Genomic DNA, 15,590 nt, shown 5'->3' on the forward strand with positions numbered 1-15,590 from the left:
TCCAAGTCTTGGCTCAGGCCTTGTTTCCTGGAAGGCTTCCCTGACGTTTCTCCTTTGCCCTGTCCCAGCCGCCCTGGTTGCCTGCTCTGTTGTACACCATCAGATTAACTGTTTCCCGCCTCAGGTAACTTTGTCAGGGGGTGCTGTCTTTTCATCTTTGGGTTGCTGGTGTCAAGAAGTGCTAGCATAGCAGTGTCTGGTAGGGCGTCTGGTAAATCCAGCCCTGGAGATTCTCTGACTTAAGCCTTGCAGATGAATCAGAACAACTCACACCTGGAAAGGTAAGTGCACCTTCCTAAGATTACCGAGCATAGTAGTAGCAGAGCCAGAGGCAGAGCTCGAGACTGTATCCCTCTCTCACGCTTGGTGATGTGAAGAGCAGTTTCAAGGAGCTTGTTTCCGTTTCCTAAGACCTGGTCATGCTCATACTCTCAAATGGAACAGGAAAGCCACTGGAGCAGTGGTAGGGGCTCCGCGTGTACGGAAGGACGTGTTGATAACTCGTGATATATCAAATGTTTATTAAACACAAAATGCAACAGTGATTATAACACCTGACTTTTTTACTATATACATTTTTTATTCAGAGTGCTGAATCTGTGGTACAGCTGCCAGTTCTTCTAGTTTTTTAATTGCTTTTTTAGGATCCTCTTATATGACATGGAGAGGGGTGTAGAAAAATAGGAACTTTATACTTTTAATTGTTTAAGAATAAAGGACATTCAGAGATCTTACACTTAATGTCTGTATTTGCAATTTTCACAGCGTCGTCTTGGAGATGCAGCCAAGAAAGCCATCAGTAAATTGACAACCAGAACAGTAAAAAAGGGCGATAAGGTACAGTAATGAAATCACTTTAGCACTGTTAAAATAATCAATTTGTTTGGTGGGAAAGGGTACACCCTAATTGTGCGTGTGTCATTTGTTAGATTACTGTTTTCTTCAGGTGTATTCCCTCATGCTTTATTTTGAACCACCTTCTCTTCTTGGCATGCCTGCCACGTGGAGCCCCTCAGACAGCCCTCAGCTTTCCTGGACTGCAGATGCTCTTGCCATTATTGGCGTCACTAGACTACTAGCAGTGTTTTTCTGCAGAGTTTTCTTTTTTTTTTTTTTTTTTTTGGTGACAGAGTCTCGCTCTTTTGTCCTGGCTAGAGTGCCGTGGCGTCAGCCTAGCTCACAGCAACCTCAAACTCCTGGGCTCAAGCAATCCTCCTGCCTCGGCCTCCCAAGTAGCTGAGACTGCAGGCTTGCGCCACCATGCCCAGCTAATTTTTTCTATATGTTTTTAGTTGTCCAGATAATTTCTTTCTATTTTTAGTAGAGACGGGGTCTCACTGTTGCTCAGGCTGGTCTTGAGCTCCTGACCTGAAGCGATCCTCCCGCCTCAGCCTCCCAGAGTGCTAGGATTACAGGCATGAGCCACCGCGCCCGGCCCCTTCTGCAGAATTTTCTTCTGCTAAAACCTAGCATACCTTTTCAAAGCACTCTAATGAGGCAATTTGTATGTTAAATAGCCAGCAGATATGTGTTTTCTTCCTATACTTCCTGTGACTTTACTGTGCCTCTTTTGTGTTCTGTTTCTTCACCAGTTAAATGGAAAATTTAAGTCCTACATTTGAGAGAATCCACCTAACAAGGTGCTCTCTTTACAGTGGGTTAAGCAGTTTGTCAGAGTTGGGCCTGATGGCTTGAGGGGACCAAATCAAGGAGGCAGTGACAAGAGGCTATTTCTGAGACCTCTAACCAGAGTTCCCTAGTCAGATCTCAAGTTATGGCAGAGCACTGCTTCTCCTCTAGAAGGACAAAATAGTACCTTAATGCTAAACCCTACATTCAATGTATTCAAGGTTATCTAGAATGAAAAAATAGCATCTTGAAAGGCATAAACCAAAACTGTCTCCTGCTCCACACCCAACTCTAATATTTACACAGAGAACTCTGTCTGGAAGGATAATTTCAGATGATTCTTCATCTTCCTAAGTTTTATCACTCTCTTGGACTTGACCCATTTTTATTCCCATTGCCTTTGACATCACCATATCTAGTTGCCTTTGACATAGCTTCAGAAGGTTAAGATGTTTTTAGTGAAATTCATTATATACTAAGGAAAAAGAAAAGTAAAAAAAATCAAAACAGTTACACTTTAAGCCCAGAGGAGTGGTAACCAGTATAAATGCTTTCTTGGCCTGGTAGACTTCAGCTGTCACCTTAGTTTGAAATTCCCTGGAGCTCATCTAACCTACCTATCTTACTTGTACCCCAGGCCAACACAAAACTATATTTCCTTTAATTTTTAAAGCAAATACATCTTAGCTTGTACCTCCTGGTCCTGCCAAGAGTTGTTGACTGAGTTTCAGTCCAAGTGGCAATGACGCAGCAAATAGTCATACCTTTCCTGGCTTAGGTTCCTGGCATGTTTCATTTTTTTTGACCACTCAGGCAGATCCCCTTCTGCCCCAAAAGGAAGGAAATCAGTTAACCTGGGGCCCAAACACCTGGCTGATGCTTCGTGACTGTTAGTAAAGACCCAGCGTGGAGTTTGCCAGTGACTCTTCCCTACCCCAAGTCTGTGACCGATACACGAGCTCCCCAACTTGGGGTGGTCTCTGGATAGCAGTCTGTTGGGGACTCACCACCTTCCTTTCTGTACTTAGGGATGTGAATAGTGAGCATCCTGATGAAGACCCAGATTGTAAAACAGATTTAGATAAATGAGTAGTGTGGTAGAAACTAGGGGAAGGGGGGCATGGTGACGATCCAAGGTGATACCTGATAGGAATCTTGGAAAGACTAGAATTCTGACTTACCATAAACAGAAGACATATCATAAACAGAATTAGTAGAGATTGTTACAACATAATTTTAAAACAAAATAGATTGGCTTAGATATAATTTGGGTTGATATAGTTAAGCAAATGAAAATATATTAAACTATTTTTAATAATTTTCCCTTTATAACCACTGTTTACCATAGTTGCTACAGGAAAATTCTTAGCTGAATTGTATCTCCACCATTTATGTACTTTCAGCATGTGATTGTTGTTCCTTTGCTTTTTGTTGCAGGAAACAGACCCAGACTTTGATCATTGTGCAGTCTGCATAGAGAGCTATAAGCAGAATGATGTTGTCCGGATTCTCCCCTGCAAGTATGTCAGTTTTCGTTCTTTGAAAAAGAATAATATTATTGTGCTTTGTATGTCTCCATTTCAGAGTGGGTGTCTCACTTGCTTTTGAGAGCCACCTACCCCATGGCTTCCTGGCAGGCCAGAGCCCGCTGCCCGCTGCCCGTCATGGGGCTGAGGTCAGCAGGGAGCAGTGCTGCCTTCGCAAGAGCTGACTTTACAGCCTTTTCTAGAAACACATGTGGCACAGCCTCCAGGCACACCATAACCTAAGAGTATTAAGGTCAAGAATTTTTATTCTGTGATTTCTTTCTTTCTTTCCTTTTTTTTTTCTTTTAACAGACAGGTAGGGTGTCACTATATTGCCCAGGCTGCCCTTAAGCACCCAGCATTATTCTATGATTTATGTGAGTTTGAAAACAGCCCCTTGTTCCTCTCCATCTTAAATCCGAGTCTATCACTAGGCCTTCCTGTGAGACTTCCATAGGACTCACCTGGCTCGGGGTACTACAACTCGAAGGACTTGGATTAAATCTTTTTCTGAACCTGGATTATGCAAAGTGAGAGGACAGATATTTGCTTCATGCCTGCCCTAGGTGAGGTACTCTGCTGTGTGCAGATCCCATTTACTGCCTCCTGTAACGCTCCCGGCGGTCCTAAGAAGCTACCTTTCTCCTCATTCATTATAGAGTGAAGGATGATGAGCCAGCAGTGGGTCCCAGGGTCACATAGTCCAGAAATAATAGACATAAAGATCTGCCTTCAATGTCAGTGCTCCTTATATGGGACCTCCCTCCAAAAGGAGAATTTCACCTGTACTTTGTTGTCCTAAAAAGAGCAAATTTTCTTTATAAGCATGTTGATTTCTACCATGATTCTATCCCAAGCTAGGGAATGTGAAACATTAAGATATACTATTCTGACTGTTGATTGGAAAAATAGGAAATCAGCTGCTGAGTGTCTAAAACCAAAGACTTTTCCTTTTCCTTTTCCTTCTCCTTCTCTAAAAGACATCCACGGAACTGATAGCACAGACGTGAATGAACACAGTCATTGTGAGTGGTTGTCTCCATGCGGCTACTGTTTTACTCTACTTATTCACAAATAATCTACGTATTTTGAGTCTAGGAAAATCAGTTTTGTTAAAAAATCATAGAAGACTTATATATACTGAAATAGAAAGCCAGGATTCTGGTGGTGAGGTCATTTGGTTTACATATAAAGGAAAATGTGTAAAACTAGATGTAAGCTGTCCCGTAGAAAATTCCACTAGGGAATGACCAGTGTTTCTTCACCCGTAGTCACTTACGGCCTACCACCATGAGGCTGTAGGACATGCGTGCACCAGTAGGATGCGTGTTGCCTGCCTTGACACTGGAATGACCAGGAAGAAGCTAAGTCTTTCCAAATTCTGTCTTCCTGCTTCAGCCCAGGATCTCCCGGAACCATCTGGTACCAAAGAACAAAGGCCTCCAACATCATCCGTGGTTGCTACTAAAATGGGAATGTCTTCCTCAGGGTCCTCAGCCTAGAGTAGATTATTCTGAGAACTTTGCTCCCATTCTGTCTCTTATGCATTGGCTTTTCCACAGTTTCATTCTGAGTTCTCTTTATTAACTCAGTCTAGTGCTTTTCAAACCTGACTGTGCAGCAGGGCCTGGGGGAGCTTTCAGAGACATACCCCAAGTGGAGCCTGGGTGTGTTTGTCGTGGTGAGTTCCAGAGTGACTCTGACGTTGCAAGGTGTCCCCTCCCCTGCAGTCCAGAGCCTTGGCTGGCTTTAACCCTTTCCATGGCTGCACCTGCCACCAGAGAAGTGACTCTCAATCTTTGTGCTCTGCTTTTGAATCTTAGAATTTTTTTGTAAACTTAATGGAATTTCTTTGCACCCCTAGTTAGGGCACTGTTCACTTGGCCATTTCAGTACTAGGTCTTCATTTCGCTGGACCATATGTCCACGTTCTCCATGTTGCTTTGGAGCCAAGCTGATATGTGTTACTCTTACATTTCACATCTCAACAATTTGTGGCTTTGTCTAAATTACAGTGTTCAACCTGCTCAGCAAAACATTTCACCTCACTGAAATTGTAATGACAGTATGTTTCTCAGGTGTAGTAAAAATTAACTTTGCACATTGAGCAACATTTTGTGACAACCTTTGACCCAGAGCAGAGTTTCTCAGCCTTGGCGCTGTTGATATTTCAGACCAGGTAATTTTTTGTTTGGTGCTTGCAGGAGGGAGTCTGTCTTGTGCATTGTGGGGTATTTGGCAGTGTCCTTGGCCTCTACCCACTAGGTGCCAGTAGCACACCCCCCCCACACACACACATTGATGACAACCAAGAATGTCTCCAGATGAGAACCACTGACCTAGAGAATGGCTGTGCACAGGTATCTTTACTCCACATCTTGAGGCCTCTTTCTAGTGGGTGCCACTCACATGCCTTTGCGTTAGCACTTACCGTGTGCTGCTGCAGCCTTCCCTCTGCCTTGAGTACCCTTCCTTCTGCTTTTGTCCCTGTGGTCTTTGAAACCAAGCCTGGGTATTAACTACTACGGCTTCCTACACCTCCCAGTGCTAAGCGGCTCTGCTCCCTCACCACAGCGCTGCCCAGAGCTCTCCCTTGCCGTGGTTGCTTGTCCTTGTTCAGCACAGCAGCATTTCCTGGTGTATATTCGTTCCCCTTGAACTCCTGAATTCACTCCTTCATTCCTCTCTCACAGCAGATAACTTCACCAGTAACTTCCCAGAGAAGGCCGGGTGCAGTGGCTCACACCTGTAATCCCAGCACTCTGATAGCTTGAGGCCAGGAGTTCGAGGCTGCAGTGAGCTATAATCACTGTACGCCAGCCTGAGTGACAGAGCGAGATCCTGTCTCTAAGACTTCCCAGAGAAAATAATGGTCATGATTCCCTCAGCTTCCTGACCCCAGGCCCTCATGCATGCCTGCCTCTGCGCCCACCAGACCTTCCTGTCTGGGTAGGTGGCCTGCCCTGGGCTGATACTGCTCTTTCCCTTTCCCAGGGACCTTGCCCTCTTGGGTGTCTGCTCCTTCCACATGTTCATTTAGTCTGCACCCATTGGCATGTCATCACACTCAGGCATTTCCTATTTTTTTAAAACTTGCTTCAAACCTGTCACCCTCCAAATACCTCCCTGCAACCCCTCCCCATCACAGCAGCCCTTGGAAAGGATCTGCACCCACTGCCTCTCCTGCACCTCAGCAAGGGAGGAAGACAAGCCCAGATGCCTTTGTGTCTGTCTGTCCTTAATTTTTAACAAGCCAAACGAGGACTTTCTATCTATAGCTGTCAGCCCCATTGAGGATTGCTGCTTTTTGTCACATGACCTTTCCTTTTCATCCTGTTGCATTAGCTTACTGTGGACAGATGGCGGTTGGCATTGCTCTGGGCTCCTCCTTGTGTCCGCTGATTATAGCTGATCATCCTGTGGATGTTCCCCAGCATGTCATCTGTCACCTTATTTAGGCCTCTTTTATTTAAACGCTAACCACAAAGTTTTTTAGTAGTGTACAATCTGTTTTCAGAAACAGAGTGCAGTGGCTTGGATAGATGTAGGTTTCGGATGCCACTTTGGGAGCCAAAAGGGTCAGGCTGCCAGCTGCTGAGGCATCCTGTGGCCGCCCCGCTGCAGAGGGGCCTGTTGACACCGTGCCAGCCAGCTAGCGGGAAAGGGTCCTTGTCTCTGACCTTTAATAATCCTGGGTCCTTTTATGTTTGCCAGGTTCTTACACGGCACCGAGAGGCTGCAGAGCTGTGAACACAACTCGCTCCAGCGCAGCGTGCTCCCCCCGCCCCAGCGCTGCGCTAGTGTGCGGCGTGGGGGGAGCAGGGGGGGGCGCTGCGTTTCAGTGCTGTCGGGAGGTTCTATACGTTTCACATTCTGTATCCCAAAGTATTTCTTAGAGGAATAAAGGACTTTTTCACTGAAGCTCTCATATGCTTGTCCTTTTCATGTTTCACTGTTGCTCAGCCCATTGTTGGCTTTCCATCCCAGTGCACCACCCAGCCCCAACTGTGCTGGCCTTTTTCTGCTTCCGTGTGTATTTTTATTACTTGAGTGGAGAGGGGCTTCTTTTTAAGGTCTTGCCTCCCCGCTGCCGCCTTCCAGCTGATGAGAAGGACGCGGCTGGGTGTGCGGGCGTTCTGACCACTCATCGGGGTCCGTGGGAAACACGCCGGCCTGCCGTTAATCATACCTTTCATTCGCACAGTCCTTGGCACTTCCCTGCGTGTTCCACACAGAGCTTTTCATGTTCGCCCCAGACACCTCCTGAGGCCAGTCGAGCACACCTTCCCCTCTCCTCCCTGCCTGCCGTCTTCTGGCTGAGACGGCCCAGGGTCAGAGAGGTGGCTTGTCCAGCCACGTGCGGCTGCAGCAGCAGAGCTTTGCTAGAAGGAAGGGAGGGCCAAGGAGTTCTGTGGAACCGCAGCACTGAGACAGAAGCAGTTGGGTTAGAGAAGGGGCGAGGAAGAAGAGAAGGCACCACTTCCAGGGCAGCTGCTCACGGCGTGTCAGCGGCAGTCCGGAGAGGAGGCCCTGTCGGCCAGCGGGGCCGTCGAGGAAGACTCAGGGAGGATGGAGGGTGTTCGTGGGCTGGGGTGGGGCTGGTGGTGAGGAAGTGATGAGGTGGACGGGGAGCCAAAAGGAAAATGTTTTTTAAAGAGCGAAAATATTTCAGATTTTTAAGTTAGCTAAGGAAGGGAAGTTTTCTAAATTTGTCCCCAGAAAACCAGTTAGTCTTTGTGGTTTTTCATTACAGTACCCCACATAATAGAGGAGCGATAGTAATTATGTAGTAAAACAGAGGGCAGGTGCTTTTTCTTTAGATCAACCAATTACTCAGGAACCCCAACATAAGAAAAATCCATTTATAACTAATTTAAGGGTAAAGAGACAGAGAATACTCAACTCCTGTAGCTTTAAAAGTTAAATATGGAGATCAAATCATTTTGTTCTTTCTGAATAACAAGTAAGAAAAGAAAGGCAGGACAAGAAAAGGGAAAAGCAAAGACACTGGCCTGAGTAGGGAGTACCAGAGCCAAACCCTGGTCCACTCCCAGGCCACCCCTGCTGTCCCACTCCCGTACCCATACACCCTGGCCAGGGGTCACATAACCTCACTCCTCCTGCCACCTGTCAGCCAGCCAGGTCCCATCCTACACCCCACAGAAAACTGACCTGGGGCACCTTCCCAGCCACTCCTCCCCCACCCAGGACTGACCAAAACCACTGGGTTCCATAGGCCTCGTTAAAATAGATGCAAGGTATTGGGCAGATGCATCCTTGTGACTTTTTAGGGGGAAGTCCTATAATTTATTTCAGATCTCAAGGAATCTGTGTCCCCCAAAATGGTTAGGAGGCCTTGTGCTCGTCTTTGCAGACCACAGCCAGCATCAGCACAGTTGGCTTCTGCTGCACAGTAGGCACTGGCTCCACAGCCACCCCTCAGCTGCAGGTTGTGCCTGGCATTGAGCAGCCCTGCTTCTCACTCTCAGAGCACTCGCATGTGTGGCTGCAAGTCACAGGAAGGGGACATAATGCCGTATGCACGCTAAGTGAGTTTAGATCTCCCCTACAGATTGGTGGCATTCCACTCCTCGAGTAAAAACCTTAACGGTTTATATAAAAGCCAGCAGGGATGATGGTTCTGGTTAATGGCATTACCTCTAAGTTTAAAACTAGATTGATAAATTCATTCTTCAGCATCTTCTCATCCCCAAAGACATGAGTATACAGCCATCGAGTGGTGATAGGTGGGTGGGCGTGCATTGTTCAGGCTGAAGGTGTGAGCATGAATGCTTATTCCAAATCTCAGTAAAAAGTTTTCTAGACCTCTTTTTTAATCAAAATTGCATTTCTAAACAGCTATAAAGAAGATTAAATTTATAAATTAACAAAGTTTTAAAGGCTTCCATTTTGTATCATTCTCAAAATTTCTTTTATCTTATCCCAAACACAGATGATAGTGTTTCCTCCAAAGCTACCCTGAGTGTCTGTCCTGGCACCCATCCTTCCCCTGTTCTGCCAGGACTCCAGGGCTCTGGTCAGGCTTCATTACATCTTCTGAAAGCTCGAGCTCCCTCAAAGTCTTTTCTTCTTTCCAGAGGGCTAAGTTTTTCTTTTTTTTTTTAGAATGCAAAAGCCTCCATGACTGACTTATTTCCAGTCATGAGGATGTGACTTTATGCTTTCCTGAATAAGAGAGAAAATCACCCATCTTCCCCCTGCAACATTTCAGCTGAAAATTGCTAGCTAAGTATCATTTGATTCTAGGCATAGTTTACCCCTTAAATAGTTCCAACTGCCCTGTAACTTACAAACATTCAATATAGGTTGCTTAGAAGTTTTTTTTGTTTTGTTTTGTTTTGTTTTGTTTTAATGTTTTAAATGGCATTTAAACAGGGTTTCTGCTTGGTGGGGGTAGCTCACTCCTATATTGCCAGCACTTTGGAAGGCTGAGTCAGGAAGATTGCTTGAGGCTAGGAGTTTGAGACTAGCCTGGGCAACATAGCGAGACCCTATCTCTACAAAAATTAGCCAACCACAGTGACACACACCTGTAGTCCCAGCTACTCGGGAGGCTGAGGTGGGAGGATTGCTTGAGCCCAGGAGTTCGAGGCTGTAGTGAGCTATGATCACACCACTGTATTCCAGCCTGGGCAACACAGCAAGACCCTGTCTCAAAAAAAAGCAGGGGGAGTGGTTTATAAAATTAATAAGTAATTACACAGGGAACTCTTGACTTAACCCTTATTTAATATTTTTTTGAAATTCCATTTTTCTATGCTATTATAGAAAACATAACTGATTTATAAGGTATAATTACCTTCATTCTTAATAAATGTTCTAAGTTTCCTCGAGTCTTTTTTGGAATTTGGTGGAATAAAGAATTTAAACAGCCAAATCCTACTTACCAGCCCTCATTACACAGTGCCATTGATAATGTGAGTTTGGTTCAGGAGGTTTTCTTCAAGTTATATTTTAATAAATCTTCAATATTTGTCTCTTGGGACTTGCAAATATATCTTGAAAGGGGGAAAAACAGACTAATTAAAATTCCATTTCTTTCCATTTGACCTAATGGCTTTTCAGTATATAATTTGTAACATAGTTCTCCATTATTTTATAGGCATGTTTTCCACAAATCCTGCGTAGATCCCTGGCTTAGTGAACATTGTACCTGTCCTATGTGCAAACTTAATATATTGAAGGCCCTGGGAATTGTGGTATGTTTCCTCTTTTGTTACTACGTTTATGTAGTAGTATATCTAAGTGTAACATAACAGAACATATTTGGGGTAATAGGAGGCATGATTACCTCTCACAAGAAAAGCACTGACTTGCTTTGTCATGTAACCTTGTTAGTCCAACAGTGCCTTTCTTCTAGGCTAATTCAAAGTCTCACTTTAACCCATTTCAGGGAGCTCCTGGAAGAGAAGATAAATAACTCCATCAGTCCACCTTTATAAGTGTGCTACTCTCGGGTGGTGGGTGTAGAATAAGAACTGATGTAGAGAGGAGGACACGATTTTCCTTCACTCTAATATTTTTAAAAAAGAATAGAATCTAGACTATTGACTCTGGTCCACTAGTAATACTTTCTACATTTGGCATAATGTAAAATTATGTCATCACTTAAGTTCCTTCCCTTTAAGTTTTACTTTGGTCTTGTGGGTGTTGGTAAGTTGCAAGCAGTTTGAATTCAGGTGGGTGGTGACCAAAGCCCTGGGAGAAGCCCCGCCAGCCCGGCGCGGACTATGGCCAGTTATGCTACATGGAGTTCAGCTGTGGCAGCTGAGTCAGTGCTGACTAACATGACTGGGAGACTTTTTTTCCTTGCCTAAGACAAGTATATACCCAGGATTTTGCTTTTTATAGGAATATAGAATACTTTCTGGTCTCAAAAAAGAACAAATGAATAATCTCCTTATAGAACAAAAAGTTTAGTTCGAACCAACGTATGAGCTTCTCATTTTAGCTTTGCAGCCCAAAGATTTAAGTAGTCCTGTTTGCAGTGTACTGTCAAATCACAGTTGAAGTGTATTGCAGTGGGCTCCGGTGCTCTGTCTGTCCTCTCTCCAGAGAGCGCCTCAGCTGTATTCAACACACAGTTTCCCAAAGGGCCGAGCATGCCTGACGCTATGGACTAGGTTGTTCCTCGTGGCTCTGCCCCGTGCTTTGGGGACTGCTCAGCAGCTTCCCGAGCCTGTGCTGCTCAGTCCCAGTAAAATGACACCCAAGTCTCAGCAGTCACAAATGTCTCCATGTGCTGCCAGATGTCCCCTGGGGCACAGTCACCCCCACTTGAGACTGGTTTAACAGAGGGCATCTGCCTTACTGCCTGGCATGGAATGTGCACTGGGAAAGTATTCACACACCTCTGTTCATGCCTCTAGCCTTCTTGGGTTTTAATGAAAATTGTTCTAAAATGTATTACAAGCTACCATCGTTCCTTAAATCTAATAAACATAATAAATCTCTTCTAAGTAGGCATTATTATAAGCATCAGTTACTACGCTGTGCTGTAATTTTTTCTTTTAATAAGACGTTGAGGTGCTTTGAAACATTCCTTTTGCCCCGGAAGCCACTGGCTCTGGGTTTGGGTGCCTGTTGCTTCTCACTGTATCACCTCCCAGCCACCCTTCCCAGCCCTGCATTTCGCGTGCTGTCTGTGATGTGCCTAGAACTGAAGGTTGCTAGGGAAACCGAGTATCCACATTGTTAAGCCACAAGAATTTTATGCTCACTTTTTAATTGGTAGACTTTGACCCCAACCAGCTCTGTATCTCTCCTTCAGGATTGGGTGCTTAGCTTTTGAAACAGGTGGTTTTCTTACAGTTCGATCTACTCTTGGTTGTGTGCTTTCCTTATGTTTAAAGGTAGAAGGTATTAAAAACTGACTACCAGATAAGTAGGCACTACAGAGAAGTTAGCAGGATGAAATGGTATTTTGTGTTTCCTGCTGTCCCTCAGCGTCAACATCTGACACTAACCAAAGTAATAGTTTATTGTATTTTAAACTGAATGTTTGTCAGCTTCATAATTATGATTATGACTCCCTGTGCCTGTGTGCCATGTCCACAAAAGGTTGTCATTTCTTTATAAAGATACAGTGGCCACTTTTCTCAGATCTGCAATGGATTTTGGTTTTTCTTTGTGCCGTATTTGGAAAGAGATCGCTTGTTTCTTTTGAAGAAAAACTCTTGGGTGAGAGTAGAAAGTATAGGTAGATGGCAGAGAAATGAGAGGAAATCACATGGGAAAAACTTGGTGAAGTCTTTGCAATGGGGTGTCAAACATTTACGAATTTTATAAACAGATTTGTTATTCTTACAGCTATTTTTAACCTGGAAATATTTTGCAGCCAAATATGCCGTGTACCGACAACGTAGCGTTTGATATGGAAAGGCTCACCAGAACCCAGGCAGTTAACCGGAGGTCAGCCCTAGGTGACCTCAGCAGTGACAGCTCTCTTGGCCTTGAGCCACTTCGAACTTCGGGGATATCGCCTCTTCCTCAGGATGGGGAACTCACTCCTAGATCAGGAGAGATCAACATTGCAGTAACAAGTAAGTGAGGACCCTTTGCTCAGGCCCAGGGTGGCACTGCTGCTTGTGCTGGGCGCTCGGGGACTGCTGAGAGGAGAGTCAAGGCTGTCACCTGGGCCAGCGACTCAGTTTGTACCCAAGAAAGAAACGTGTACTTTCGTTAAAACAGATATCTGGAATAACGAAACTTTCTTTATAATAGGGAGCTTTGTGTATTTGTGTGTAAATAATGGGAATAGCTGCATTTGAGGAGTAGTTCAGAGGTTTGTCTTAGTTGCTGTTTTATGAACCTCGTTTTGAAATCATTGCATTGCAAACAGGCATCTTGGAGAGGATGGAGCGTGACCTAGGTCGTCGGCAGCGTCCAGGGATGTCGCGTGACTGACCACTGGCGCTCTTCTTCCAGACTGCAGGCAGCTTAGTAAAAAAACTAATCTAGAAATTGAACCTAAAAATTCACTTCTCTAGGAACAGTTGAAACTGTCTGTTGCTCACTTTATTTTACACTTTTTATGGAAGTTTGATCTCTTGGTACTTAACTTTGGTATAATTGTACAGAGGGTGGGAGAAAAGCCAAAAGGTCATCTGCCTCAGACAGCGCTCTGGGCTAGTTACGGGCGTCCTGCTTGTTGGACTGTTGACAAGCAGAAAGGAACCGCGGCGGTTTTGACGGCAGTGCCGAAGTGCGTGCGGCGTGCGTGGCTTGACAGTGTGCGTGCGGGCTGATGGTGCGCATGCAGGCTGAGGGTGTGCTCGTGGGCGGACGGTGCGTGCGGGCGGACGGTGCGTGGGGGCGGACGGTGCGTGGGGCTGACTGCACACGGGGGACGGTGCGGGCGGACGGGGCGCACGTGGGGGCTGGCGGTGTGCGCCCGGGGGGCCGTGCGGGCGTGGGCATTGTAGACCTTCACCCCGAAGCGAGCACCTCTTCTCTTCAGTTCCATTCTTTGCGTGCTACTCTCACCTAACCCTCCCCGTCCTTCCTCGCCCGCGTGGCGCTGCCTTTCCGTCCGCGCTGCCGCTTTGCCTAGAGCTCAGCCCTGGGGCCGTGGGATCCCCCCAGCCCGGGTGGTGAGACGGGGAAGAGCTGTTGCCAGGGCTTGCCCTTCGCACGCTAAGATTCGTGTTCATTTGAAGGATTCATGTTTGCAACCAGCTAGGAATTATTATTAGGAAGTGATTTCCCAGGTTTTATTCTATCATCTGCCTAAACTCAGAGTCTTCATTCAGTCATGAAATAGGTAGAACTAGTCTTTGAGTATAGTTTGGCTCACTTCATACTATTTCTCAGTGATTTAACAGCATTTCATGGTTTTCATACTTTGGTATTTAGGTTTTATGGTTTAGATTTTCTTTTATAAATTGATCTAGTAATCATAAAGGAGACAAAAGCTGTTTATTAACGAGTTATTTTACACCCTTCATTGATCAGACATTTATTGAGCACCTACTAATTACCACATTAAGTACTGATCCCATTATATTTTATACAGAAATGTCCTTTCAAAGTCTTATGTTTTGATGATAAAAAATATTACTTCATACACCAAATTAATCACGTTTATCATAATTTACATGTAATGTTAATAAATGAAATTGATATGATTAAGCTACACCAAAGCTACCTCTCTGCTTTTCCTTGCGAGGTCCTGTAGCACTGCAGCAAGCGCGGTGCGTTTGACCAGCACCTGCTATGTGCAAGGCACTGTGCTAAGGGGAGGCGCTGGGAGGTCGGAGGTGACAAGGCCCCAGCCACTGAAATGCCTCTGGGCACGTTGGGAATTACGGTGGTGTGTTCACTTCTTTTTGGTTACTTACGAGTTTTTAAAACTGAAATCACACATACAAAAAAAGACATGCAAATATGGAATGATATATTCAAAATTTGGAAACATAGAATTGAAGTTCTGAAGGTTAGTCTGCATATCATGTATAAAAGTTCCTAAGAAGAAAGAAAGGAAGAATCCTGTGTTCAGTTCCCTGATGTTGACCACTCATTTTCTGATTTTTTTTAAATGCCAGTATACCTTTCCCCTAACTTAAAATATTACAGGTAAAAGTGGTAGATTTCACATGTATTCTTGAATGTTCATTTTGATTATGTAAAAAGCTTCAATCGGCCGGGAGCGGAGGCTCACACCTGTAATCCTAGCACACTGGGAGGCCGAGGCAGGAGGATCACTTGAGGTCAGGAGTTCGAGACCAGCCTGAGCAAAAGCAAGACCCCGTCTCTACTAAAAATAGAAAGAAATTATATGGACAACTAAAAAATATACAGAAAAAATTAGCCGGGCATGGTGGCATACGCCTGTAGTCCCAGCTACCCGAGAGGCTGAGGCAGGAGGATTGCTTGAGCCCAGGAGTCTGAGGTTGCTGTGAGCTATGCAGACGCCACGGCACTCTAGCCTGGACAACAGAGCGAGACTCTGTCTCAAAAAAAAATAAAAATTAAAAAAAAAAAGCTTCAATCTATTGATGAGGAAATGTGTAATCTAAGAGGCAGTGGCTGTGCTGTTATCTAAAAAGGAAGAGTTTACTAAGCATTTTAATAGTATGAACAAGATGGATGGAGAAATGCTCATAAGAAGAAACTCAGCATCCTGGAGCTGTGCGGGCAGCTCCTCTTGGCCTTTGAAAGGTATCACCTTTAAAATGTCATAGAAGTATAATAACCTTTTCCTAGAAAAAAAATGCCTGTGCACACATAATTTTGTGTGCAGTGTTAGGATTTATGGGACCCAGGTTAAGAAACATAGGTTATACACAGCTTTTGCATATAAACATTTGCCATTCCATGTGTAAATAATTTATTTTCTCCACCTTCTTGCAGATATATAAGTAATGTTGCTGTGTATCGCTTTGTTAAACCAGCCCTAGCCACTCTATATGCTAA

At 44.8% G+C, this 15,590-nt stretch overlaps 1 protein-coding gene across 3 annotated transcripts in view; it reads left to right on the plus strand.

The window, feature by feature from the left end:
• Window positions 1-15,590, plus strand: part of RNF130 (ring finger protein 130) — an 87,936-nt gene that overhangs the window by 64,124 nt on the left and 8,222 nt on the right. For 2 of the 3 annotated variants that reach the window (XM_045527717.1, XM_045527718.1), the window contains exons 4-7: window positions 766-837; window positions 3,067-3,149; window positions 10,279-10,375; window positions 12,514-12,718. In XM_045527717.1, the coding sequence (XP_045383673.1) occupies window positions 766-837; window positions 3,067-3,149; window positions 10,279-10,375; window positions 12,514-12,718 (457 nt within the window). Of the gene's footprint in view, window positions 1-765; window positions 838-3,066; window positions 3,150-6,869; window positions 7,077-10,278; window positions 10,376-12,513; window positions 12,719-15,590 lie in introns of those variants that run through there. The other variant, XM_045527719.1, reaches the window with a different exon arrangement.

This window comes from Lemur catta, chromosome 16 (genome assembly GCF_020740605.2).
Source record: "Lemur catta isolate mLemCat1 chromosome 16, mLemCat1.pri, whole genome shotgun sequence".
NCBI lineage: Eukaryota > Metazoa > Chordata > Mammalia > Primates > Lemuridae > Lemur > Lemur catta.